Source organism: Jatropha curcas, chromosome 10 (assembly GCF_041381405.1).
Source record: "Jatropha curcas cultivar XTBG-Jc1 chromosome 10, XTBG_Jcur_1.0, whole genome shotgun sequence".
Taxonomy (NCBI): Eukaryota; Viridiplantae; Streptophyta; class Magnoliopsida; order Malpighiales; family Euphorbiaceae; genus Jatropha; species Jatropha curcas.
This window is the reverse complement of record NC_143160.1, coordinates 26,098,023-26,125,710: the sequence shown is the minus strand read 5'-3', so window position 1 is coordinate 26,125,710 and position 27,688 is coordinate 26,098,023. Positions and strand designations below refer to the sequence as shown.

General features: G+C 40.7%; 1 protein-coding gene across 1 annotated transcript; it reads left to right on the top strand.

The window, feature by feature from the left end:
- The first annotated feature begins 415 nt into the window (after nucleotides 1-415).
- On the top strand, nucleotides 416-26,537 carry LOC119371047 (uncharacterized). Its single transcript, XM_089715472.1, has 7 exons — nucleotides 416-673; nucleotides 776-967; nucleotides 13,778-13,951; nucleotides 15,048-15,221; nucleotides 15,292-15,384; nucleotides 25,061-26,027; nucleotides 26,315-26,537. Exons 1-7 carry the CDS (start codon nucleotides 416-418, stop codon nucleotides 26,350-26,352), a joined length of 1,896 nt encoding a protein of 631 aa, XP_089571598.1. The 3' UTR covers nucleotides 26,353-26,537.
- The last annotated feature ends 1,151 nt before the right edge of the window (nucleotides 26,538-27,688 follow it).

The following is a 27,688-nucleotide window of genomic DNA, read 5'->3' as shown; positions in this document are numbered from 1 at the left end:
TTGGTTGGTTGACAATTAATGCAAGTTATTTGATTTTCAGATGGTTGATAATGGACATTCATGCAGATAAACTAATATATATTTGAATATACATTGAAAAATATGGTTAGAAAATATATAAAAAGAAAAAAAAAAGTATTATTAACATCTGTTTTATGTTTATTGTAACTGTTGTAGTTCTTGTCGCATTGATGTATATTGATTTCACCCTCAATGGGAAGTCGATGAAGGTTGATATTGGAGCAACGTATAACTTCTTGAGTTGTCCAACGGTGCCAAAATTCAAGCTGCAGGTGAAGAAGGATGCAGGGAAGTTGAAGGTTGTGAATTATGAGGCAGTGAAGACGGGAGTTGCTACTAATGTCCCAGGCCGAGTAGGGTCTTGTGAAGGAAAATAAATGTTACTGTGGCTCCAATGGACAACTTCAACATTGTTTCGAGGTTGGATTTCTTGAATGTTATGAAAAACATGCCAATTCCTACTGCAAATTGTCTCCTATTGATGGGGGAGCAACCGTGTGTTGTTCTAGCAATGGTTAGTCCCATTAATGAAAAGTGGCTATCGGCGCTCCAGTTCAAGAAGTGGATAAAGAGGGATGAACCCTCCTATGTAGTAGTTCTTATCCAAAAAGAGGAAGCAGAGCCCTTTGACTACCTAGAGTTCATCAAAGAGGTAATGTTAGAATATTGGGATATTATGTCGGAGTAGCTGCCAAAAGTCTTACCTCCACGTTGGGATGTAGATCACCAAATTGAATTTTTACTTGGGGCAAAGCTTCCTGCTCGAATTTCCTATACGATGGTGCCACCGGAATTGGCAGAATTGAGGAAACAATTGGATGAGCTCTTAGAGGCAGGATTTATCAAACCCTCTAAAGTTCCTTTTAGGGCCCCAATATTGTTCCGGAAAAAGATAGATGGTAGCCTGAGACTCTACACTGATTATCGAGCTTTGAATAAAGTCACGGTAATAAGTATTGCATTTCACTTGTAGTAGATTTATTTTATCCGTTGGGACAAGCTCGGTACTTCACCAAGTTAGATCTTTGGTCTGGGTATCACCAAGTTCGTATTGTACCACGTGTGACTCGGTATTTTATAAGTATTTACATTAATTTGTGGTGGTGTACTTGGATGACGTTGTGGTATACAATAATAGCCTAGAAGAGGACAAAGCCCATTTGCAACTGGTCTTTAACAAGCTCAGAGAAAATAAACTGTTCCTAAAAAAAGTATGCCTTCAGTCAACAACACATTAAGTTCTTGGGCATGCATTGAATAGGGTCACGTTCGAATGGATGAAGCAAAATTTGAGGCTATCAAAGAGTGGTAAATGTCATCTTGTGTGATAGAATTGCGATTTTTCTTAGGATTGATCAATTATTACATGCGTTTTGTATAGGGATACTCCAACAAGACTTGTTGTTGATGGAGTTATTGAAGAAAGGACAGACTTGGGTATTGTAACGTCCCATATTTCTATGTCTTAAATAGTAAGTTGTGACATCCTTCTGAATCGAGTCGTTGCTTAGGGTCGAGTCGGGCTGACCCAAAACCCGGTTCGAGCCATTAGAGTCTAGAGTGGGGTAGAATGGGATGTAACTGAAATAATGAAAAGAAATGGACTTACCTGAAGGAAGCAAAAAGATCAAAGTATAAGGATTAGGACTTACTTGCACTAAAAGATAAAGCTTAGGTATTAAGTTGTAACCGATTGACAATTGAGGTACCATTTGGTAATTTTCACATAAAAATCATTGATATTTTGGAGATGTACCCGAGACTTCCATTTCATTTTCTCTTCTTCATCTTTATCTTCATCTTCTTCCTCTACTTTCCTCTTCCACCTTCCTTTCTCCAACACTTTTAATGGTAGTGAAGATTTTAATGGTAGTTAAGCCTTAACTTCAACTTCTATTCTATCCAAGTAAGTAAACCTTCTTGAATTTCATAATTGAATCCTTTGATGATATTTTTAGATGATTCATAAGAATTATTATGTATAGGAGAGGTGAGCCAAAGGTAGAAGGAAGCTAAAAAGAAGAGCTCAAGCTTTTTGGAGTGAAGGTGTGCTATCTCTTTTAGTTTAATTAATTTCCTTGCATGAGAATTTGTGTGGTGTGTTGATAATGAGAAGATATGTTGCTTAATGTTGAGTGAGAGGACTGGAAATGGTGAGAAAGCATGGAATGAAATGAATAAATGAAGTAGATATTGAGTTCATGCGGAAACAGGTTTTGCTGGAAAAGTAACCAGTAAATTCACCATGATTTTGACCCTAGTTAATGATGGAATTAGGAAGTGGCATAGAAGAGTTATTTTTTCCTCTATGTGTTAACTTTCAATGGGTTTTTGAATCACTCAAATCGGAGTTATAGATTGAGAGATATGACCAAAAGAGTACAGACTTTGCAGGCTGAAAAACATGACGCGCGCTCGGGAATTTCATGTCGAGCTCGCGAATTGTGCATGAAAACTCTCTGACTCTCATTTTGTGCTTCTCGCAGTCGAGAATTTCATTGCACGCTCACGAATTTGGCCTGTAAACTCACTGACCCTCATATGTGCTTCTCGCGCTCGCGACTTTGTATGGCGCGCTCGCGACATGTGTTTTGATGCTCATTTGGACCTCTTTTTCTATGCAATTGTATTCCTTTGCTCAACTTGTATGTCTCCAATCATTTTAAAACAAAAAGACAACATAAGAACATGTATCAAAACAACATGCAAGCATGCAAATGATGTGAAACCAAGTAAACAATATGGTTTATGAAGTTATGAAGACTTTAATACGCTTTTGTTTTATACTATTGACATACCGATATTATGCTCCATTGAGGTTAGGTAGAAACCATGTAGATAAGGCTATGTCGCGACATAGGATAGCAGATCTGCGCCCCATATAGTTTGGTACTCCAGCTACAGGCCGTTGAGTGAATATGATTATATAATGGCCATAGCAGCCCAGTCATACAGTATTCATCCAGTTTCATACAGTTCTTCTTATCACTTTGGTTTCACTATAGCCTTATGGAGCTATACAGTTATATTGACTACAAATTGCATAATCATACAGTATAATGAGCAGCAAGTACGATAATGAAAGTATCATGATATGTGTGCTTACATTCCATATGTGACTACATGTTTATTTATACATATGTATGTGCTTACTTGTTTCTTTATTCATTGCGCTATTCACTGAGTTTGAATAAAAGTTACAGAATTCATACAGCATAAGGAACATCAGGTACATCATGAAAGTATAATGTTATGTGTGCTTACTAGTTTATTTATTTAGTTCTTATGGAGCCATACAGTTATGCAATTTTATGATTTATACCTTATATGATGTGACTAAAAAGTGCATAAGTCATACAGCATAATGAACAGCAAGTAAGACAATGAAAATATAATGTTATGTGTTCCTACATGTTTATTTATTTAATTCAGACAGCATAATGAACAGCAGGTAAGATCATGATAGTATCATGATATGTGTGATTAAAGGTTCATGTAAAGGAGTTATGAGATAATTAGAACTCAATTAGTTATGTTATGAATTAGAAGTTTATTCTTTGCTATAAAGATATATTTATGTTGAAATTTACTGATTTTAAGATTATCAATGCTTTTATGAACTTTGTATTTTACGTAAGTTGCCATCGCACTTTGTTAAGTATGTGAATTATAAACACCACTGAGTTTTATACTCAGCGCGTCGATTTTTATCACGCGTAGGTTGAAGATCGTGGTTGCTACTTGAAGACTTGAGGAATACTATCAAAGCAGAAGTGACCAATTTGGGAGTAGTAGATTGAGAGTTATATAATTAAGAATTATAGCATGTACAATTATTACATTTGTTCGAGCTTATGTGATTGGATGTGATTGACAATATAAGTGAAGCATGTAATTATTTTACTGTAAGTAGTTGAAGATAAGAATAATACTTATGAAATGATTGAATATGAAATATTTTACTATAGTTGGTATGATTAGGTCATGAAGACTTGATATATATGATGAATGCAATAAATTGCTGGATATTAAATGCTATTGAGGATTTATACAATTATGAAAAGATATATAAAGTGTTATTGTGTTCTAATGATTATTTGGAGATGTTGGAAGTTTAGAGTTTAATTGGGAGTGTTTTATATTCATATTTAGCATACAGTATGAGATCAGCATGACAGGACATAAGTTCAACTAGATTGTAGCGTCTCGGTTTGGTTCATTCGGGTTAACGGGTGGACCGGAAAGGGATGTTACAGGTATAGTCACCGAATTGCCAAAAAGTTTTTGAGAACCTCAAAGAGGCAATAATAGTAGAACCTGTGTTGGCTCTTTTGAATATGTTGTAACCTTTCGAAGTGCAAACATATGCCTCCGACTTTGCCTTGGGCGGAGTGTTGATGCAAGAAGGCCATTCGGTAGCTTTTCAAAGCCGAAAGTTGACTGACATTGAGTGGCTTTATGCAGCTATGAGAATGAACTATTGGCAATATTGGACTACTTGAAAGAAAGAAAGCATTACCTCTTGGGGTCCAAGTTTGTGATGAAGACATATAACTTAGCTGCTAGCCATTTTCTTAACCAACCTAAGCTCGAGTTGAATTTGATTTCTCCTTTAAGCACAAACCAGGCTCAACCAACAGTGTAATAGATGCATTGAGCAAAAAAGCTGAACTCATGTCATTGAAGAGGATCGCCCATTTATCTGGGTGCTAAGTAGATACATCTCTTAAAGTCAAAATTCGAGCACAGTTGAACAAAGACCCCCAAGCAGCTACAATCTTGAACATGGCAAAGGCAGGAAAAATGAGATAGTTCTTAATAGAAGATGGTTTGTTGATGACAAAAAAAAAAAAAAAAAAACAGTTTATGTTCCAAAAGCAAGTAATCTTTGGAAACTACTCTTTCATGAATGTCATGACACTTTATGGGCAGGTCTCCTAGGGTGGCATAGAACTCTAACACTCATCTAACAAGGGTATTATTGGCCACAAATGGAGGAGGATGTGCGGGAATATATGAAGACTTGCTTAAATTGCCAACAAAACAAGGTAGAAAGGCAGTAACCTGCTGGGCTCCTAGAACCGCTACAAGTACCAAGCAGACCATGGAAAAGCGTCTCTCTACACTCATCAGCGGCTTGCCCAAAGTCAGAGAATTTGACATTATCTGGTCATCATTGATCGATTTTTCAAGTATGACACTTTTATTCCCATGGTAAAACATACTCGACGAAAGACAAGGCACATGCATTTTTTCGATGTGTGGTCGAATATTAGGGTGTTCATAAGAGTATCAATAGTGATAGGGATAGTAGGTTTACGAGATCATTTTGTGCGGAGTTGTTCAAGATGCTCGACTCATAATTGAACTTGTCCACTAGCTTTCATCCCATACTGATGGCCAAACGGAACGGTTCAATAGCCTTCTTGAGGAGTACATGTCAGATTACAGCCTTCTACTTGTCATTTCTCGAGCAGCAGCTTTGTAAAATTCTCTTTCCTCGGAGCTCGTTATTCGTGCTTGCCAAAAGGGTTATCTTTAATATACTTCTGCATATTTTTTGAACAAGCTAGATTCTTCAGATATCTTGCAAAATCATTCTTAGGATCTGCAAGTATTTGGTTTTCTTATTACTTAAACCATACGAGCAATATACTAATAAAATACAAAACAATGCTTCTTACCTAGATAGTCATCAGTCTTTCTTGGATCATAGGACTTTAGTATGATCGATGTGTATTCCTGTATAGACAAGGAGAAGTTAAAAAGAGTTATCATTAGGCCAAAATAAACCAAAATCATTAGCACAATGAAAATTAACATGGTGTACTTACTGGATTAAGGTATGATTTGTACTCAAAATCATCAATCAATACTGTTCTTGATACAACATATTTGTTCTTAAATCCATTCCAAACTTTATTTAAATCTTTAAACATTATAGACTTGTTATGATTGCCCAAGACTGTCTTACTTATATCTGTGCATTTTTTTTAACTGTACAGAATAGAACAAAACCAAATAAAATGTTACCAATAAATTCTACCAAGAGAAAGACTTTTGAGGTTAAAGAGGAACGCACCCAGTAATGTAACATCCCTTCCCGGTCCACCCGTTAACCCGAATGAACCGAATCGAGACGCTACAAACTGGTTGACTTTATGTCTTGTCATGCTGATATCATAATGGATACTGACTATAATATCATGCTGATGTTGTTTACCATAATAATGTAATTTATATTTACAAGACATGATACTAGTGTCAAAATGAAATGGGCCCAACTGTGTGCCCTGTACATGCCATAAAAAAGGTAGACAAAAGATACACATCCAAATGAGTAGCTACCCTGAAGACTGAGTCTTCTACAGATGAACTGCAGCAGTTGCAAGCTGACTCTCTACGGTCCAAACTCAAAACCTGCGAGTTAAACAGGTAACTCGCTGAGCAAATAAAGCTCAGTGGATATCTCAACATAAAAAGAAACAATTAAGCACATACATGTGTAGATAGAACCATGTAGGCACATAAGGCACATATAAGCACACAAAGCATGATACTTTCATTTTACCTTGATGATCCTTCTTACTGTTTATAATACTGTATGATTCATGCAATGTTATGTCAAGATATCTGTATGGCTCCATAAGGTTATAGTGAAACCAAAGTGATAAGAAAAACTGTATGAAACTGGATGAATACTGTATGCTTGGCTGCTATGGCCCGTATATAATCATATCCACTCAACGGCCTGTAGCCGGAGTATCAAACTGTATGGGGTGCAGATCTGCTATCCTATGTCGCGACATAGTCTTATCTACATGGTTTCTACCTAACCTCAATGGAGCATAATGTTGGTATGTCAATAGTGTAACACAACAGCATACTAAGAGTTCATAACTTCATAAATCATAATGTTTATTTGATTTCACATCATTTGCATGCTTGCATGTTGTTTTAATACATGTTCTCATGTTGTATTTTGGTGTTAAAATGATTGGAGGCATATAAGTTGAGCAAAGGAATCCAATTGCATAGAAAATAAAGTCCAAAAGTGCATGAAATCACAAGTCGCGAGCGCGCCTTGGAAAGTCGCGAGCGCGAGATGCAAAAATGAGAGTCAGTGAGTTATCGGGCACAAGTCGCGAGCGCGCACTTGAAAGTCGCGAGCGCGTAGAGTGCAAAATGAGAGACAGTGAGTTCCCAGGCCAAATTCGCGAGCGCGCGATGAAAGTCGCGAGTGCTTACAGGCCAAGGGCCAAGTCGCGAGCGCGCAGTGCAAAGTCGCGAGCGTGAGATGCAAAAATGAGAGTCAGTGAGTCTCAGGCACAAGTCGCGAGCTCGTCATGCAATTCGCGCGCGCGCGTCGCGTTTTCCAGCCTGCACAGTCTGTACTCTTTTGATCATATCTCTCAATATACAACTCCGATTTGGATGATTCAAAAACCCATGTAAAGCTAACACATAGAGGAACAAATAACTCTTCTATAACACTTCCTAATTCCATCATTAAATGGGGTCAAAATCAAGATGAAGTTACTGGTAAAATTTCCAGCAAACCCTGTTTCAACATAAACTCAATATTTACTTCATTTATTCACTTCCTCCCCTGTTTTCTCACCATTACCAGTCCTCCCACTCAACATGAAGCAATAGATTGTCTCATTATCAACACACCTCACAAATTCTCATGCAAAGAAAATGGTAAATAAAAGAGATATCAAACCTTTACTCCAAAAAGCCTGAGCTTTTCTTTAGCTTCTTTTTTCTACAATCTTTGAACTCCCTTCTCCTATACACATCAAAATTCTTATAACTTATCTACAATATAGCTCAATTAGAGGTTGAATAACATAAAGCTTCAAGATATTCTACTTACTTGGAGAAAATTGAGGTTGCCTTAAACTACCATGAAAATGGATGGAGAAAGGAAGGAGATGAAGAAGATGAAGATAAAGATGAAAATGGGAAAGTGAAAATGATTATTACGGGTAGGCCATCAATATATCAATGAATTTTTATGTGAAACTTCCTAAATGGTACCTCAATTGTCAACAGGTTACTACTAAAGACCCAAGCTTGGTCTTTTAATGCAAATAAATCCTCACCCATATGCTTTGATCTATTTCTCTCAATCAAGTAAGTCCACTTATAACCCTGTTCTACCCCAACCGGGTTTGGTTTGGCCCGACTAAACTCGACTCTATGAAAGACTCGACTCAGTAGGATGTCACAGTTCTCTCCTCCTAAAAAAAAAAACTTCGTCCCGAAGTTTACCTGTTGTGAACAATTGCGGATACTGTTGTCGCATGGTGTCTTCAGATTCCCAAGTTGCTTCTTCTGTCTTATGATTCCTCCAAAGAACTTTTACCAATGCTATTTTCTTGTTCCGTAATTCTTTAATTTCTCTGGCTAAGATCTGAACTGGTTCTTCTTCATAAGTGAGATCCGGCTGAATTTCAATCTCTTCTGCTGATAACGCGTGCGATGGGTCTGATCGATATCTCCTTAACATTGATACGTGAAAGACATTATGAATTCAATCTAAGGTTGAAGGTAACGCTAGGCGATAGGCTAATGGTCCTACACGTTCAACAATCTCGTATGGACCAATGAACCTAGGGCTAAGCTTACCCTTTCATCCAAACCTTAGGATCTTTTTCCATGGTGAAACTTTCAGAAATACCTTATCACCGACCGAGTACTCCATATCCTTTCTCTTTAAATCAGCATAAGACTTCTGTCGATCACTTGCTTCTTTCAGCCGTTTTCTGATGATTTCCACTTTCTCTTCTGTTTCTCTAACCAAATCTGGACCCAAAATCTTCTTTTCACTCAGTTCTGTCCAACACACAGGTGTCCTACATGGTCTACCATACAATGCTTCATATGGTGCCATCTTAATGCTTGATTGGTAGCTGTTGTTGTAGGCAAACTCCATGAGAGGTACATATTTGTCCCAACTGCCTTCAAATTCTATGACACATGATCTCATCATGTCTTCTAGAATTTGAATGACTCTCTCTGATTGACCATCTGTTTGAGGATGAAATGCAGTGCTGAAATGCAATTTCGTTCCTAATGCTTCCTGCAGTTTACCCCAAAATTTCGATGTAAACCTTGGATCACGATCAGATATAATGGATGATGGAACTCCATGTAGTCGAACTATTTCGCTAACATAAATGTCTGCTAACTTGTCCAGAGAATAGTCCATCCGAACTGGTAGAAAGTGTGCGGACTTAGTTAATCTGTCCACGATCACCCATACTGCATCATGCTTCCGCTGCGTCTGAGGTAATCCAGTAACAAAATCCATCGTGATCTGATCCCACTTCCATGTTGGCACTGTTATTGGATGAAGTAACCCAGCTGGCAGTTGATGTTCTGCTTTTACTTGTTGACATGTTAAACATCTTGTTACAACATTTCCGATATCTTTCTTCATGCCCGGCCACCAATAGCCTTTCTTCAAATCTTGATACATCTTGGTACTACCTGGATGCATTGTATATGGACTGTTATGAGCTTCATGCAGAATCTTTTGTCTAAGCTCCCCTATCTGTGGTACAACAACTCTGTCCTCATAGAATAAGACTCCACTGTTATCCAATCTGAATTTCCCACCATGATCTTCCTGTACTTGTTTCACCCATAGTGCTGTTTGTGCATCTTTCTTCTGTGCTTCTGCAACTTCCTGAACCCAAGATGGCTGTACTTGCATCTGTGCTAGAATAACTCCCTGCTGTTGCAACTCCATGCTAATTCTCATTGCTCTCAAAGCAAACAATGATTTCCGGCTAAGGGCATCAGCTACCACATTAGCTTTGCCCGGATGGTAATTAATGACATAATCATAATTAGCCAGAATCTGCATCCACTTCCGTTGTCTTGAATTCAAATCTTTATGTGTCGGTAAATACTTTAAACTCTGATGATCTGTGTAAATGTGACACTTTTCACCGTACAGATAATGCCGCCATACTTTGAATGCTAGAACAATGGCTGCCAATTCTAAATCATGGGTTGGATAATTCAATTCATGTGGCTTCAATTGTCTGGAGACATAAGCTACCACTTTTCTGTCTTGCATGAGTACACATCCTAACCCAATATGAGAGGCATCACTGTAAATCTCAAAGTCTTTACCTGACACTGGCTGAGTCAACACTGGTGCTTCAGTCAACTTTTTCTTCAAGGTGTCAAACCTCTGCTGACATCTATTATCTCATTGAAATACGACTGCTTTCTTCAATAATCTTGTTAAAGGTGATGCAATGATAGAGAATCCCTTGACGAACCTTCTGTAATAACCGGCTAAACCCAGAAAACTTCGAACTTCTGTGACATTTCTGCGTGGTCTCCAATCAACAATAGCTTCAATCTTATGAGGATCCACTCTGATACCCTCCGATGACACCACATGTCCTAAGAAAGAAACTTCTTCCAGCCAAAACTCACACTTACTGAGCTTGGCATACAACTGTTTATCCCTCAGTGTCTGAAGTACAATCCGCAAATGTTTATCATGTTCGACCCTGTTTCTGGAGTAGACCAAAATGTCATCTATAAACACCACCACAAACTGATCCAGATATGAATGAAACACGCGGTTCATGAGATCCATGAAAACCGCTGGTGCATTTGTGAGACCGAATGGCATGACTAAAAATTCATAGTGACCATATCGGGTCCTGAATGCAGTCTTAGCGATATCTTCTTCCTTTATCCGCAACTGATGGTATCCCGACCTAAGGTCGATCTTAGAAAACATACCTGCACCTTTTAACTGATCAAACAAATCATCGATTCGAGGCAATGGATACTTATTCTTGATTGTCAGTTTGTTCAGTTGTCTGTAGTCAATGCACAATCTGAATGATCCATCTTTCTTCTTTACAAATAATACCGGTGCTCCCTGTGAACCCCTTTCCCCAAAAGCATAGGCATGTGATGCATATGACAAGAGAAAGAAATGCACGTGAGTGTGTGAGTTGCCACCTTGTTTAATTATTTCAGGGTAAACTAGGAAAAAACCCTAAATGACTCCAATTTTAATTAACCTAGTTACTAGATTAATTATCCCAATGTGTAAGGCATGGTATGCAAACCCGAGATGGATCCCGAGACTATGTCATGCTGATGAACTAACCGAAAGGATGAATGCTTTGCAAGGTAAATGATGTAATTGGACGAAATGAAATGTTTAAGTGATTTCGATGATTTCGACTTGCCACCCGGGGTGAAATCCCGAACATGTCTACGTACTTCCGTTTGAATGGAAGATCAAAGTCAACGTAGTTCGATAGGCCTTCTTTGAAGGGCTTTGAAGGTGTATGCTTAATGCATGAGTGTGTGTATGCTTCGTGCATTTTTGTTTAGGCATTTTGCCAAAAGATCGATTAATTCGATTAGGCGTTCGTCGCCAAAATGTTGATTTTAATGGCTTTTAGCCAAAATGATTCATTTAAGCGATTTGTCGCTAAAATTGTCGATTTTGAGGCATTCGTGCTAAAATGGTTCATTTAACCGATTTGTCGCTTAAAAGATTGATTTTAAGGCCTTTGGCCAAAATGTATCGATTTAGGCAATCTGTTTGCCAAAAGTGTTGATTGGGCGATTGTCGTCAAAATGATTGATTTTAAGGCCTTTGGCCAAAAAGTGTTGATTTAAGCAATTCGTTTGCTAAAATGTGTAATTTAGGCGATTGTCGCCAAAATGGTTGATTTTAGGGCCTTTGGCCGAAATGAGTTGATTTAGGCAATTAATTTACCAAAATGTTCGATTTAAGCGATTTGTCGCTAAAATGGTTGATTTTAGGCCTTTGGCCGAAAATTGGTTGATTTAGGCAATTAATTTACCAAAATGTTCGATTTAAGCGATTTGTCGCTAAAATGGTTGATTTTAGGCCTTTGGCCGAAAATTGGTTCATTTTAAGGCATTTTGCCAAAAATGTCGATTTTACGGCTTTGAGCCGAGAATGGTTGATTTTAAAGGCATTTTGCCAAAAATGTCGATTTTACGCGATTTGTCGCTAAAATGGTTGATTTTAGGCCTTTGGCCGAAAATTGGTTGATTTAGGCAATTAATTTACCAAAATGTTCGATTTAAGCGATTTGTCGCTAAAATGGTTGATTTTAGGCCTTTGGCCGAAAATTGGTTTATTTTAAGGCATTTTGCCAAAAATGTCGATTTTACAGCTTTGAGCCGAGAATGGTTGATTTTAAAGGCATTTTGCCAAAAATGTCGATTTTACGCGATTTGTCGCTAAAATGGTTGATTTTAGGCATTTGGCCGAAAATTGGTTGATTTAGGCAATTAATTTACCAAAATGTTCGATTTAAGCGATTTGTCGCTAAAATGGTTGATTTTAGGCCTTTGGCCGAAAATTGGTTCATTTTAAGGCATTTTGCCAAAAATGTCGATTTTACGGCTTTGAGCCGAGAATGGTTGATTTTAAAGGCATTTTGCCAAAAATGTCGATTTTACGCGATTTGTCGCTAAAATGGTTGATTTTACGGTTTTTTACCGAAAATTGTTGATTTTAAGCGATTTGTCGCTGAAAATGATTAATCTTATTTATAAGCAATTTGTTTGCTTAAAAATCGATTAAATCATAGACAATTTGTTGTCGAATTGATTGACTAAATGTAGGCAATTTGTTGCCAAAACGTGATTGATTAAGGCTTTTAGCCACAATTATTGATTAATTGAACTCAAGCCAGATTTGTTTGAAATAAGGCAATTGAACCGTAGTTATTAATTAACTAGGCTCTTTTAGCCAATATTATCGGATTTAAGGCTTTAATGCCACGATCATTGACTAAGCGGGCATTTAAGCTTTAATCAAATTAATTAAGACAGTTTATTTGTCTAAAATAATGACGTGAATGCATTTATGCGATTATAGAATTGTTAGGAGTAGAAGAGAAATATGCATGAAGTGCTAAAATTAAATAGGCAGAGTTTCGTTTACGTACCTGATTTAACCGACGACCACTTCTTAATTCCAGATTAAATTCCTTGCTTGGGGAAAATTAATTTAGTTTTTGTTCGATTTTAGTGTCCAAATATCACAATAAAAACGTAATAAGAATTAAATAAAATGCAAAAAAAAAAAAAAGCGGTAGAGAAATCGCAAAGAGCGTGGGAGGGAGGAAGATCGTCCGTCAACACAGACAAGGGTGTCAAAATTGGACTGAAAATAGCCTATTTATAGGCATTTTCGGACCAAGGGCGGCAGGTGCCGCCGGGCTCGGCGGCAGGTGCCGTCGGGCTCGGCGGTAGGTGCCGCCAGGCTCGGCGGCAGGTGCCGCCGGGGCGGCCGGGCGGCAGGTGCCGCCGATGGCCGGCGGTAGGTGTCGCCGTGCTTGGTGGCTCCCTCGGGTCTTTCACTTCAGAGAGGTTTTTGGGAGTTTCGGGTCTCAGAAAAATATTCCGGGACCTGTTTCGCGATCCTCGCGACATTCCGGACGTTTTAAGTACCATATTGGCATACTTTCGGTGAACTTTCAAAATGGCCTTCGGTCCGGCCGGACTGTTTGCAGTCCGGGATAATTGGCTCTTTGAGCCTCAAAATTTGAGTATTCACAGTTGCCCCCCGCCGGCGATCATAAAAATGATTTATGGGAGTCGGTGGTTGTCTGAAACACAAATTTTGGAGGCGAAAATCGGACGCGTCTAAAAGACCCGCGCCTTAGCCATTTGCTTATAAATAGCTTGAAATTCTCATTTTCATTCATTCTCAACTCTTTAGATCAAGGAGCTTTCTTCAAATCCTCTCAACTTTCAAGGCTTTAAACCTCTCTCTATGGCTTCTTCGGATTTTAGTGATGACGATTTTCTGGAATCTGTAGAGGTTTCCGTCGAAGAAGCCAATCTTACGTTGGACGCCGATACTCACGCCTCTGTAACCGGCATCTTCGCCCAGGTAAGCTCCTCTTCGCTCATATTTTGCTTATAATTGTATTATCATTATTACCTTTTCGGGCCTTAGACCGCACTAGGAATTTTTTGGGCCTCCATGGCCGGGTAGTGAAATTTCGGGCTTCCGAGGCCGGATTGTGATTTTTCGGGCCTTCGTGTCCGAATTGCGATTTTTGGGCTTCCATGGCCGGATTGTGATGTTTGTGGGCCTCCGTGGCCGGTTTTTTTTTTTTTTTTTTTTTTTTTTTTTTTTTTTGTGATGAAACTAAGATATTGTCTTTAGTAAAGAATCGAAGAGCAACTCTTAGGTTGCTTTGCCATTTTCAGGACCCTTTTGTTAAAGTGGATGTAGGTGAGACCTCCATGTCCGAAATCCCGCTCGAGATACTTGATCCTAACCACCCCATTGGGGCGATTATCAGTCCGTCTCATTTAGGCTGCTTGAGACACCAGGATATGGGCTGGATCAGTCACAAGGAGTTACTGTGCGCTTTGGCCGAGAGATGGTGGGACACTACCAACACTTTCCATTTTTCTTGGGGCGAGTTGACGATGACTCCGGTAGATTTTTCAGTGATCTCCGGGATTCCGTTCGGCACTCGACCGATCGAATTATATGACGATTGGAGGACAGAGATTTCTCCTGACCGGATGGTGGAGCTGATCGGGATTAATTTACCTCGAGTTGTCGGGCCAAAATCCATTTCCCCGGCTTTGAGCGTCTCCAGACGCTGGCTATACCTCCAGGCTCCCAACACTTACGCCAGATTCAGGCGGGGAGAGCTTACGGCTACTCAGACAGCTAGGTTCACTTTATTGCTGCTGTTTGCTTCGACTTTCTGGTCCAATAGGAAGGAGCACTTTAATCCTTCCATCTTAAAAAGTTTAGAAAACCTAGCTCACCTCAAGGATTACGACTGGGCCGGCGCTATCCTGAGTCGCATGTATGATGACATGTGTGGTCTGAGTCGAAGCCATTGTAAACTCAGTGGGACTTACTACTTCTGGGAGGTAAGAACGTTCTTCCTTTCTCTTTTCATTTTAATTTTCATTTTCATTCATCATTTTTTCTTTGACTTTTTGTTTCTTCCTTTTTACAGACTTGGGCATACGAGTACTTTCCCTTCACTCGCCCAGAGCTAGTTAATGCTGATCTTGGATTGGGGTTGGTACCCTTGGCTTGGAGATGGTACCGGCCAAACCTTCATACTGTTCAGCACAAGAAATCCCTAAAGGATCTGAGAGCCTTTTTCGATACGTGTAGCCTGGCGCAGGTATGTGTTTAATTATTCTTGAATATGTTGAATAAAAAAGATTTATTAACATATTTGCATTTTTTTGCAGGTGGAGACAAGGGCAATGATGACCCGCCTGCAGAGCTGGATTCAAATTGACCCCCAATTCCAGCGGTCGGATGACTTGTCCCAGCGGAGAGTGGTCTTGTCGCACCCCGTCCTGAGACGATATTACTTAGGTGAGAGAGTAAACGTTCAAATAAGAGGCTGCCGCTCTATTCCTTATTCCCCTCCCGAAGACATGCGAGCGGGCAAGCATATGATGTTGACCGATGTTCATACTGAGGGTGTTCCGCATGTGGAGTTCACCCTAGAGGGAGACTATGACGAGTTCTGTAGAACTTTTCTCATGCAACCCATCGGATCCCGGCTTGATAGCTTTCAGAGATTGGTACCTTCTCAGCCACTCGGTACCCGTTCTTCTCGGGCTTCGGGTCCCTCGACTAGGACTCCAAGGAGGAGGCCCACGACTGATCCGACCTTTTCTACTCCGGTTGCGGGTCCTTCGCAGGCTGGGCCCAGCCGATCGGCCGGTCCTAGTCGATCGACTGGTCCTTCTAGGGCTCCCCGGGCTGTTTTGGAGGCTACCAGGCCGCTTCACCCAGATCTGGTCAATTTACGTCTTCCATACAGTATTCCTTATTATGTTCCTAATAGTCCTCCTTCCTTTCGAGAGGTCTCCCTGGAGAATATAGATCGCGCGACTCTTCCTTCTAAGGACATTAATGAGGTAAAACCTTACATATCTCTCACAAAAAGGATTCGTAAGAGATTTGATGTTAACTTACATTTTTCTTTGTATGGTTTCCAGGTTCCTGACGGATTGGTCAATCAGATGATGGAACTGGTTCTCGGGATGCAGCAAGAACTGATTACAGCCTAGACTTAGATGGCCTATGACGATCAGAGGAGGAGGAGGCCCCGTCGCTGAAGCCATGGTTGCCGGATATGTATTTTTTTTTTTTTTGCATTTCTGTACTAAACTTTTACTGTACTTCTGTGTCGAATTTTGACTGTACCTCTGTACTGAATGTCATCTGTACCTGCAACTAGTTAGTACTGAAATCATGTATGCATGTTTGAAATGAAAATGGGGTTTCACCATTTCGGATGTACCTTTTTTTTTTTTTTTTATTTATTCATCCCCTCCCCCTTTTTTTTTTGTATGGCCCCCACCGTCGGCGGCTGCTGCCGCTGACGTTTTGGCGGCTGCTGCCGCCCTCATTCGGTGGCAATTTGGCGGTAGCTGCCGCCATCATTCGGCGCATTCTTCTATAAAAACAAGTTTCTTTGCTTGGCTCTTCACTCATCTCTTCTTTTCTCTCTTTCTCTTCTTAACTTCAAAGAATGAATCCCTTTTTTACTCACAGCATGCACAGCTGGATTAAGAGTCTCTCCAAAGTCGAAAAGATCAACTTGGGGAGGTACGGTCTCTCTCCTATCGTTACGCTCAGGGGGGTGGTGATCGACTGGAACTTTTTATGGGCCTGCATCAGACTTTGGGATCCTGAGGCCCATGTTTTCCGGTTCGGAGCCATGATGGAGGAGATGTGTTCTCTTTTTGAGGAGTTCTGTGCTATCATAGGGTGCGACCCCAATGCCCCTTTGGTCAGGCATGAAGTCAAGATCGGGTACGTTCGATCGTTTGAAAGCCTGTTTCAGTTCAGCCGATCTCAAGCTATGGCTATGATTGTTGGTGATCAGAAAGCAGTTCTGCTGCCCCTGATTGATGAGTTCTCAGGGGTCTGTTCAGATGATCCAGACCGGATGAGGCTAAGAATGCGGGCCTTGGTTTTTTGTTTATTGGCTGGCTTCTTGTTCAACAAGGATCCGGGCTTCGGGGATCTGCGGCTTTGTCCCATGGTTCGGCAGATGGAGGATATGGGTTGCATAGGTGGTATTGTGCTGGCAGAAACCATCAGGAGTCTCGACAGAGCCGCTTTAGGCTTTGAGGATTGGACGGTTTCTCCTATTATTCTTCAGGTATTTCTTCTTTTTCTATATTATATATATATTTTCTTTTTCTTTTGCTCTGTCTCTTTGTAATAGAAAGGATCCGTTACTCAGGTTTGGTTGAAGGACCATCTCCGAGTGGTTGCCACTCCTACTTTGCTGCCTTATAACCCTGTCCAGTATCGCATGCGGAGGATCTTGATCACACATCCGTCTGTTGATGCCTGGACCTCATGGCTGATTGAGTTGGGTCCGAATGAAGTGCTGTGGTTCGTACCTTGGTATGGCATTACCCGCTTTATCCAGGTCAGCTTTCACCATACTCAGGTTTACCTTTTAGGCCTTACCCATTGTACTTGGTACTGTGCTTCACGCGTTATGAGGCAGATGGGAATAGATCACACTGTACCGATCATGGATGACTCTTTATCTGATTCCACCATCACTCCGGGAGTTACCCGTGCTGTCCTTAGAGCTTGGGTTAGAGATCATCAGATGGTTAGGCCTTTACCTAATCCTGCTGGTATTCAGACTTCTCCCGAGTATCGGGCCTGGTTCGCGAATGCTGTCTGGCCGGTTGAAAAGCTGAGGAGGAACGCACTGCTGAGTGCACTTGAGGGTTGGACTCAGGCTGACTCTGGTGAGGGGGTTAGGATTGATGAGGAGATTGTGTTGACTCCTTGGACAGGCGAGGCTGGAGAGAGTTCAACAGCTAGGGATGACTCGGAGGACGTTGCCCCACGGAGGCGACGGGCCACCTAGACTCTGATAGGCTTTATTCTTTGGTTTTGGATGTATTTTGTTTCATGGATTTTATTTTTATTTTTATTTTTTTTTGGCTTTCTGCTTGTACTATTTGGCTTTATTTTTTTATTGGAGTGTTGTCTGACTTTTAAGCTTTCCAAGCACGTTCCAACTTTATTGCTTTAAGCTCTAATTTTTGCCTAAGCCGCCCTTTCGGGTTTTCAACTTAGCGAGCTACCCATTTTTGCCTAAGCCGCCCTTTCGGGTTTTCGACTTAGCGGTTTTTTTTTTATTTTTTATTTTTTTTTTGTTTATTTTTTTTATTAGCAAAGAAGAAAGAACGATGAAATGATGATTTTTATTAATGTTTAGACCGTGCCCAATCAGGGCTGCCTACATATCTCCGATATATAATTTCTTTTTTTTTTTTTCGAAGAGAATCAGGTCTAATGTAGTTCGTTTTACATTATGCAATGCTTATACAAAATATCTCTTTAACTGATCTAAATTACATGGATTTGCAAATTCTAAACCATCCAAATCAGTCAAGATGACGGCTCCGCCGGACAATACTTTCTTCAACACATAGGGGCCAGCCCAATGAGGACGAAACTTCCCACGTGGATCTTGAATTGGCTGTCTAATTTCCTTCAGAACCAAACAACCTTCTTTGAGTTTTCGGTCTTTGACCTTCTTGTTAAAATGCCGTGCCATTCTTCTCTGGTAGACTTGAGTTTGGTGGATTGCTTGCAACCGCTTTTCATCCATACCCAAAAGTTGCAAATGATAATTCTTCGTCCAATCTGCCTCACTGATCTGACTTTCTTGGATAACCCTTGCCGACTGAACTTCCAGCTCAATAGGCAATACTGCTTCCATACCGTATACCAACGAATACGGAGTTGCTCCGGTGGGCGTTCTAATCGAAGTCCTATATCCCCATAAGGCATTCGGTAGCTGTTCATGCCAAGCTTTGTGCCTTTTAGCCGTCTTCTGCAGAATGACTTTTATAGCTTTATTCGCGGCTTCTACAGCTCCATTTGTTTGTGGACGATAGGGCGAGGACTTATGATGTTGAATTCTTGTTTCTTTCAACAAATTAGAAAATTCACTCTGAAAGTGAGACCCATTATCTGTGATGATCTCGAAAGGCGTTCCGTACCGACAAAGGATGTTAGTACGAACGAACTGTGCTGCCTTTTTGGCATTTAAAATCGAATAAGAGGCCGCCTCGATACACTTAGTGAAATAATCTACGGCAACCAGGATGAATTGATGACCGTTAGAAGCCTTCGGGTGGATTTTTCCAATCACGTCTATGCCCCAAGTTGCGAAGGGCCATGGAGAAACAATGGGATTCAAATTGACCGGAGGCTGCTTTTGCAACTTAGCGAAGATTTGACATTCATGGCACTTCTGCGCGTGCCTCACGCAATCTGCAGTCATAGTTGACCAGTAATAACCTAGGTTTGCGATTTTGCGAGCCAAGGCTATCCCGTGCATATGCGGGCCAGATTCCCCATTATGTAAGGAACCCATGATGGCTTGAGCTTCTCCCTCATCCACGCACCTTAGGTGCAGGCCATTCGAACTCCTCTTATACAGAACTCCCCCAGTAAGGAAGTATCCGGATGTTAACTGCCTCAATGTTTGTTGATCAGTCTTGGTGGATCCCTCCGGGTAAGCTTCATTCTGAAGGTAATTCTGTATATCCCAGTACCAGGGCTTGTCATCCACCAAATTCATGACATGTGCTGGCTGTTTCTGTAGCCGAACAGTGAGAGGTCGAATGACTTGGTCTCCTCCCATGTTGACCATGGAGGCCAGAGTAGTCAGAGCATCAGCAAACTGATTCTTGGCTCGTGGTAAGTAGTGGAAGGATAGATCTTCAAATTGCTGGGCCAATTCGTCCAAACGTTGTAGGTAAGGAACCAAACGCTCTTCTTTAATTTTCCATTTTCTCAAGGCTTGAGAGACTATCAAATTGGAATCCCCGAAAACCTTGAGGACTTTTATTTCTTTTTCCAAGGCTGCTTCTAACCCCTTTATGCAAGCTTCATACTCGGCTTCATTGTTGGTGCAGTTGAAATCTAACTTGACTGCGATTGGAACATATTCTCCACAGGGAGTTTTAAATACAACTCCAATCCCATTTCCATGGTAATTTGAAGCTCCATCGAAGTACATTTCCCAGACTTCACTTTCTAAGCTCAACAAGTCTTCATCAGGAAATTCTACCTCCGGCATTTGGTCTTCGACTGGTAATTCTGCTAATTGATCGGCTAAGGCTCCGCCTTTCACCACCTTCCGTTGCACAAACTTCAAATCATAAGCCGCGAGTACTGACACCCATTTAGCCATCTTACAGTCAAGAACCGGCCTCTCCATAAGGAATTTCAAGGGGTTCGACTCAGAAATAACGCTTGTGGTGTAAGATGAGAGGTAGTGTTGTAGCTTCGTACAGGCCCATACTAGAGCCAAACACAGTTTTTCTATCTTGTTGTATTTCAACTCGTAGTCTAGCATCCTTTTGCTGAGGTAATATACGGCATTTTCTACCCTTGTATCTTCTGCTTGTTGAGCTAGCATTGCACCCATCGCTTCTTCTGTCACCGATAAGTACAGCAGCAAAGGCTTTCCTAGCCTTGGTGGCTGTAAAACTGGTGGGGATAATAGATACTGTTTGACTTGGTCGAAAGCTCTCTGACAATCCTCATTCCATTTGACGGCCACTCCTTTTCTGAGCAATTTGAAAATTGGTCCACAAGTATCGGCCAATTGGTTGATGAATCGGCTGATGTACTGTAGCCTTCCTAAGAAACCCCGAACTTCTTTTTCCGTCCTTGGTGCTGGCATTCCCAAAATGGCTTTGGCTTTTGAAGGGTCAATCTCTATGCCCTTCTGGCTGACCATATGTCCTAGAAATACACCGGATGTAGCTCCAAATAGGCATTTTGCCGGGTTGAGCTTCAAATTGTACTTTCGAAGTCTAAGGAAGAACTTCTCAAGTGCGGTTGCATGTTCGTCAGCTGTTTTTGACTTAATAACCATATCGTCGACATACACTTCTACTTCTTTATGAATCATGTCATGGAAGATGGTCGTTGCCATTCTTTGATAGGTTGCCCCGGCATTTTTGAGTCCAAAAGGCATGACCCTGTAGCAGTAGGTTCCCCATTCTGTGATGAATGCCGTCTTCTCTTTGTCTGGTAAATGCATCATTATTTGGTTGTATCCAACAACAAGATCGGTCAAGGAGACCATCTCATGTCCTGCCATTCGGTCCACCAACAAGTCAATATGTGGTAGGGGGAAGTCGTCCTTTGGACATGCTTTATTCAAATCCCGGTAATCCACACACATTCTGACTTTGCCATCTTTCTTTGGCACTGGCACGATGTTTGCTAACCATGTCGGGTAGGCGATGGGTTCTATGAATTGATTTTCCAACTGCTTGGCCACTTCCTCCTTGATTTTCAAGGACCATTCGGTCTTCAGCCTTCTTAGCTTCTGCTTCACTGGCTTAGCCTCGGGATATACTGGAATCTTGTGCACCACTATTGCTGGGTCAATTCCCGTGATGTCACTTGCCTTCCACATGAAACAATCGGCAAACTTCCTCAAACATTCACTGACCTGTCCCTTGTTCACACAGTCAAATGCAATGTATGTATGTTCATTTTCTTCTTTGCCAATTATTATTTTTTCCTTTTCATTTTTTATTTCATTTATATGATTATTTTTGCTTGGAAATGCTTGGAAAGATAGACACGCGGGGTAGTCAATAATTTGCAAGCCTTTATTGATCATGACAGAATCGTCTTCAAAGATTACATCAAATTTGAAATCTGGATTTTCGAAATTCGACACAGATAGCTCAGAACTAGGACTGGACTCTGACTCGGTTTCAGACTCGGGGTCAGACTCAACACAGGACTTGATTACATATTTTGACTCTAGGTTTGACTCGGGAGGGGGTTTATCAGCAGCGCGCTCCTCCTCGGCGTACCAATTGGTGAGAGGGCCTTCATTCGGCTTGATCAGGCTCAACAGATCTTGGTCCCCATCATTTCCTGTAATGACTGCAACCTCGTCAAAGAGACTCTGCAGCATGAAGTCTTCTACTTCTAGCTCGGGTATTGCCTCAGACTTGTTACCCCAGACATTAGAAAATATTTCTAACCCAGGTAGCATTTTCTTGACGGTCGGGCAATAAAATGGTTCTTGGAAACCATGATAAGGAACTGTCTCTCCAGATTTGTGGAAGTGACTATTCAAAGTTGAAAAGTGTAATGGCATCTATATGCTTTTCTTCTTTCCTCTTCTAGTCTTCTCAGCACGGTCTTCTTCAGTAGGCTCATAACCCAAACCAAAAGTCCCTTCATTCACTGGACTCTCCCAAGCTTGTAATGTGGGGTACGTCTTACCGGACCTTGCCATATTCATTCCCGGCAAATAGGACATCTTCAGCATTAAAGGAACTATGCAGTTTATTTGCACCGTTCCGAAATCAAAGAGAATTCAGGAGTTCGTAGTCTTTCCTTTTATGAACTGCACCGTGTCATATTGAAATCCCGAGAGGGGAAAATAGGCGCTTTCAGGATTGACTTCAAAGAGGGGCTGGCCCTTGGGTTTCTTGAGTTGACTGTAATCATCTCCTTGAACCGTTATAATCTTACCCTCGTAAGGGAATTTGACCTTTTGGTGCAAAGAGGAAGGTACTGCTTTGGTGTGGTGTATCCATGGCCGCCCTAACAGCAGGTTGAAACTGGTGGGCACATCAATGACTTGGAACGGTACCTCCATTATGGCTGGCCCAATCACTAATTTTAGTGTAACAACCCCCAATACTTCTCTCTGGGTGCTGTCATATGCTTTCACTATCTGGTCGGACGGAATGAAATCTGTTTCTTCCAATCCCAGGCAGCTGGCCACCTTTAGTGGGCAAACGTTCAGTGCTGACCCATTATCAATGAGAACCATGGGCACAGTTTTGTCTCTGGTTTGAACAGTGATGTAAAGGGCATCGTTGTGACTGTCTCCCTCCTTGGGTAAGTCATCCTCAGAAAATCTGATGCTTTGCACCTTTGATGATTGGGTGAGGGTGGATACCAACACTTCAGGGCTGACTTCCACCGATGTTTGAAGTCGACTCAAAGCCTTGCAAAGAGCTTGGCGATGAGGAAAGGATGATGCTAGAAGTTCCCAAATCGAAACCCTAGCTTGTGTCTTTTTCAACTGCGAGAGCACTGGGTCTTCCTTTGGTTCATCAGTCCTTTGGTAAAGGTTATGCGAGACTTTGTCCAAGACTAATGGTTCATATTGTCTCCCGCTCCTGGTTATAGCGTCGAGTTCCTCAGTTAGGTCATTCAGGTCTAGGACACAGATTTCGTTCATTCCTAGGAATAGGTTGAAAGGATCGATCAATTCCTGGTCAGAACTAATAGCATTTACCCCGTGATTTGGTAAGGGATTAGTGCTAATGTTTGGTTTACTTCTCGAAATAATTGAACCATTATCTACCAAGTCCTGGATGCGGTTCTTAAGCGTCCAGCACGCTTCAGTCTTATGCCCATGTGCTTGGTGGTACTCACAGTATTCATTGACTTTAAAATTCCTTGGTAAGGGGTTGGGTGATGGTCTTGCCTCCAAAGGTTTGATGTAGTTTGCTTTGACAGCTTCTCGGAATACCAAAAGGATTGGCATGCCGAGATCAGTATATGTTCTTCTTGATTGACTGCCGTTTCTCATGTTTCCCATGTTTCCCACACGTAAAGGATTCGTGGGGGGTGATGCTTGCCACTTCGTGGACTTTTCCGGGCTGGCTAGGTTTTTTGTATCTCGAGGCTCCTGAATCTTCTTTCAGTTGTCCCATTTGAAGTAAATCCTCTACCTTCGTAGCAGTGGCAATGAGCGACTGAAACGTTGGTAGGTATTGTGTTTGAAGCTGAGACTGGTAGATAGGCAGTAAATTCTTGATTATTATGTCAACTTGTTCCTGTTCAGAGGGTCGGTTGATCATTTGTGAAGCTTTGGCCCTCCACCTCGTAAGGAACGAGGAAAAGGGCTCATTGTTTTTCTGTTTGGTGGTTTCTAGTTCTCTTCGGGTAACATCCACCTCCATGTTATAGCGATACTGTGAATTAAATGCATTACAGATATCTTCCCAAGTTTTCATTTTAGATCGGTCCAAACTGACAAACCATCTCAGAGCAGCGCCGGTGAGTGACTGTTGGAACAACTGAGCAAGGAGCTCGCTGTTCAATCCAAACGGGTTAAGGGCACCCACATACATTTTCAAGTGAGTTTTTGGACAAGTAGTTCCATCGAATTTGTCCATGTTGGGCATTTTGAATTTGGTTGGCAGTCTTGCTTCGGGGAACAGAGACAAGGAGTCCATGTCCACCACTTCTTTGTGTGTCTTGAGGGCGGTAATAGACTGTTAGTATAATGTTAGTATACTATTGTAATTAATTGACTATACTATTGTAAGATAGCTGTAAATAACCATCAATTAGGGAGCTAATTAAGGCTGTAAATGTCAACCATAATTAGGAGACAATGGGCATCAATTAGGAGACATATTAGGCATCAATTAGGGAGCCAATTAAGGCTGTAATTGCCAGCCATAACTAGGAGACAATGGGCATCAATTAGGGCTGTAATTTAGGAATTTATTCCCAAAATTTGTGGATACTTCAGTCTATTTAAACCCAATCAGCTTGTGGGAATAGACAAGCAAATTTCTATCAAAATTCCATTGAAATACAGCAAGTTTGTCATGGTATCAGAGCCTAATTAGGCAATTTTAGAGCTGTTCTTTTATGAGTTTCAGCTTTGTTTTTTGAAGAACAAAGTGCAGATTCTGCTGTCTTTAATTCTGCAGTTTCTGTTTCTGCTTTCTTTGTTTAGTTCATATCTTTGATGAACTCTCGGTCATAGAAATTCTGAATTTCTATTTGGAGGCTCTCTTCATTTGGAAGAGATTGTGGTGGACATTTTTCTGCAACTTTCTGGCTGTAGGATTTTCATCTTGGTGGGTCTGTTGCTTCTTCTAGTATACCTGTCCCTGGTTGTGTTATTCCTAATTTTGCATTTTTGGTCTCCTTGTGCTATTTGAGATGGCCACATCAAACACAGTTGAGAGTTTTCATGTTCGTTTCACCGGAAAAAATTATTCTTCATGGGAATTTCAGTTCCAGCTCTTTGTTACAGGAAAAGAACTATTGGGCCATATAGATGGAAGTGATCCAGCTCCTAAAGATGCTAAGGAGTTGCTTCATTGGAAAGTTAGAGATGCAAGAGTAATGACATGGATTCTGGGGTCAGTTGACCCTCTTATTGCTTCTAATTTGAGGTCTTCTAAAACTGCAAAAGCCATGTGGGATTACTTGAAAAAGGTCTATAATCAAGACAATGCTGCAAGACGTTTTCAATTGGAGAGCGATATTGCTAATTATTCCCAAGGAAATCTCTCCATTCAGGAATATTATTCTGGTTTTCAGAATTTATGGGCTGAGTTTACTGACACTATTTATTCTAAAGTGCCTGCAGAATCTCTCCCTGTACTTCAAGAAATTCATGAGCAAAGCAAAAGAGATCAATTCTTAATGAAGTTGAGGTCTGAATTTGAGACACTTCGCTCAAATTTAATGAGTCGTGTTCCTTCACCTTCTTTAGATATTTGTTTTGGCGAATTACTTCGCGAAGAACAACGTTTTCTCATTCAGGACTCTCTCCAACAAGAAAATACTGTCAAGGTTGCTTTTGCTGCCCAAGGAAGAGGAAAGGGTCAGGACATGAGTAGAATTCAATGTTATAACTGCAAAAATTATGGCCACATTGCTGCCAATTGTGGAAAGAAGTTCTGTAATTATTGCAAACAGTCAGGACATGTCATAAAGGAGTGTCCGACACGGCCTCAAAATCGAAAATCAAATGTTGTCCCAATTGCACCAAATAATCTCACTCATTTTGCTGCTCCAACAGTTTCTACAACTCCCTCTTCAGCTGCTGAACTTGTGATTCTTACTCCAGAAATGGTGCAACAAATGATTATTTCAGCCTTCTCCGCCTTAGGACTACAAGGTAATGATACCTCCTCCTCCTCTCAACTTTGGCTTGTTGATTCTGCTGCCTCAAATCATATGACAAACACATCTAGCATGCTTACCAATGTTCGCAAATATCATGGTTCAACTGAAATTCAAATTGCAAATGGTAGTACAATACCTATTACTGAGATTGGAGATCTTAGACCATGTTTCAACAATGTTTTTATATCTCCAAAGCTCTCAACTAAGCTTCTTTCGGTTGGTCAGTTAGTAGATAACAATTATGATGTGCATTTCTCTCGTAATGGTTGTCTTGTGCAGGATCAGGCATCGGGGACAGTAATCGCGAAGGGGCCTAAAGTTGGGAGACTCTTTCCATTACTATTTTCCGGTCCTCGTATCTCTTCATTTTGTACTACAGTTATTAGCAAAAGTGAACTATGGCATAGACGTTTAGGTCATCCTAATCCTGTTATTTTGTCTCATTTATCAAATTCTGGTTTCTTGGGCAATAAAGAATTCCTTGCTAAGGTTCCTTTTGATTGTTCCACCTGTAGACTTGGTAAAAGCAAAACTCTTCCTTTTCCTTCTAATGGTAGTCGTGCTGTCCAATGTTTTGATATAATTCATAGTGATGTCTGGGGCATTACGCCCGTTATTTCTCATGCTCAATACAAATACTTTGTGACATTTATTGATGATTACAGTAGATATACATGGGTATACTTTCTTCATTCTAAATCTGATGTATATTCTGTTTTCAAGACCTTTTTAGCCTATGTTGAGACTCAGTTTTCTACTTGTATTAAAGTATTACGATCTGATTCTGGAGGAGAATATATGTCTCATGAATTTCAGAATTTTCTTCGTGAAAAAGGGATTGTCTCACAACGTTCTTGTCCTTATACACCACAACAAAATGGAGTTGCTGAACGTAAAAATCGTCATCTTTTGGATGTAACCCGAACTTTGTTAATTGGATCTTCAGTTCCATCTAAGTTTTGGGTTGAAGCCTTATCTACTGCAACTTATCTAATTAATAGAATGCCTTCTCAGGTATTAAGTCTTGACTCCCCATATTTTCGTCTATATAATCAATATCCTAATTATCATGATTTACACACATTTGGTTGTGTTTGTTTTGTTCATCTACCTTCTCATGAACGTCATAAACTTTCAGCTCAATCTGTTAAATGTGCATTTATGGGTTATAATTCTTCTCAAAAGGGTTTTGTTTACTATGATTCCACTTCTAACAAATTTCGTGTTTCTCGAAATGTTATTTTCTTTGAGCATCAATATTTCTTTCCTAATCTTGCTAAGTCTTCTTCTACTTCTCCCATTCTTCCAACTTTTGAGGATTTACCAATTGTTCCTAATCGGTTTAAGCCTGGATTTGTGTATGGAAGACGTCAACCAACGGTGCCTCTTCCCGAGACTGATCCCTCATCTATGTCTGATTCTCCTGAATCTACTCTGCGTCGCTCTACCAGAGTATCCCGACCTCCAAGACGGTATGGTTTTTCTGATAATCCTGCTGGATATTCTGCCACTTTATCTGATATTTCTATTTCATCTTGTTATTCACAAGCCTCCAAGAATGAATGTTGGCAAAAAGCCATGCAGGACGAACTTCAAGCTCTTCACGACAATCATACATGGGAAATTCTTCCTTGCCCTCCAAATGTTAAGCCC

Coding starts and splice junctions, on each gene's coding strand:
- LOC119371047 (XM_089715472.1), top strand. CDS start 416: ATGGACAACTTCAACATTGTTTCGAGGTTGGATTTCTTGAATGTTATG. Junction 674..775: donor ACCTAGAGTTCATCAAAGAG/GTAATGTTAGAA, acceptor CTTGGGGCAAAG/CTTCCTGCTCGAATTTCCTA. Junction 26,028..26,314: donor CTCCGCCTTAGGACTACAAG/GTAATGATACCT, acceptor TGTCTTGTGCAG/GATCAGGCATCGGGGACAGT.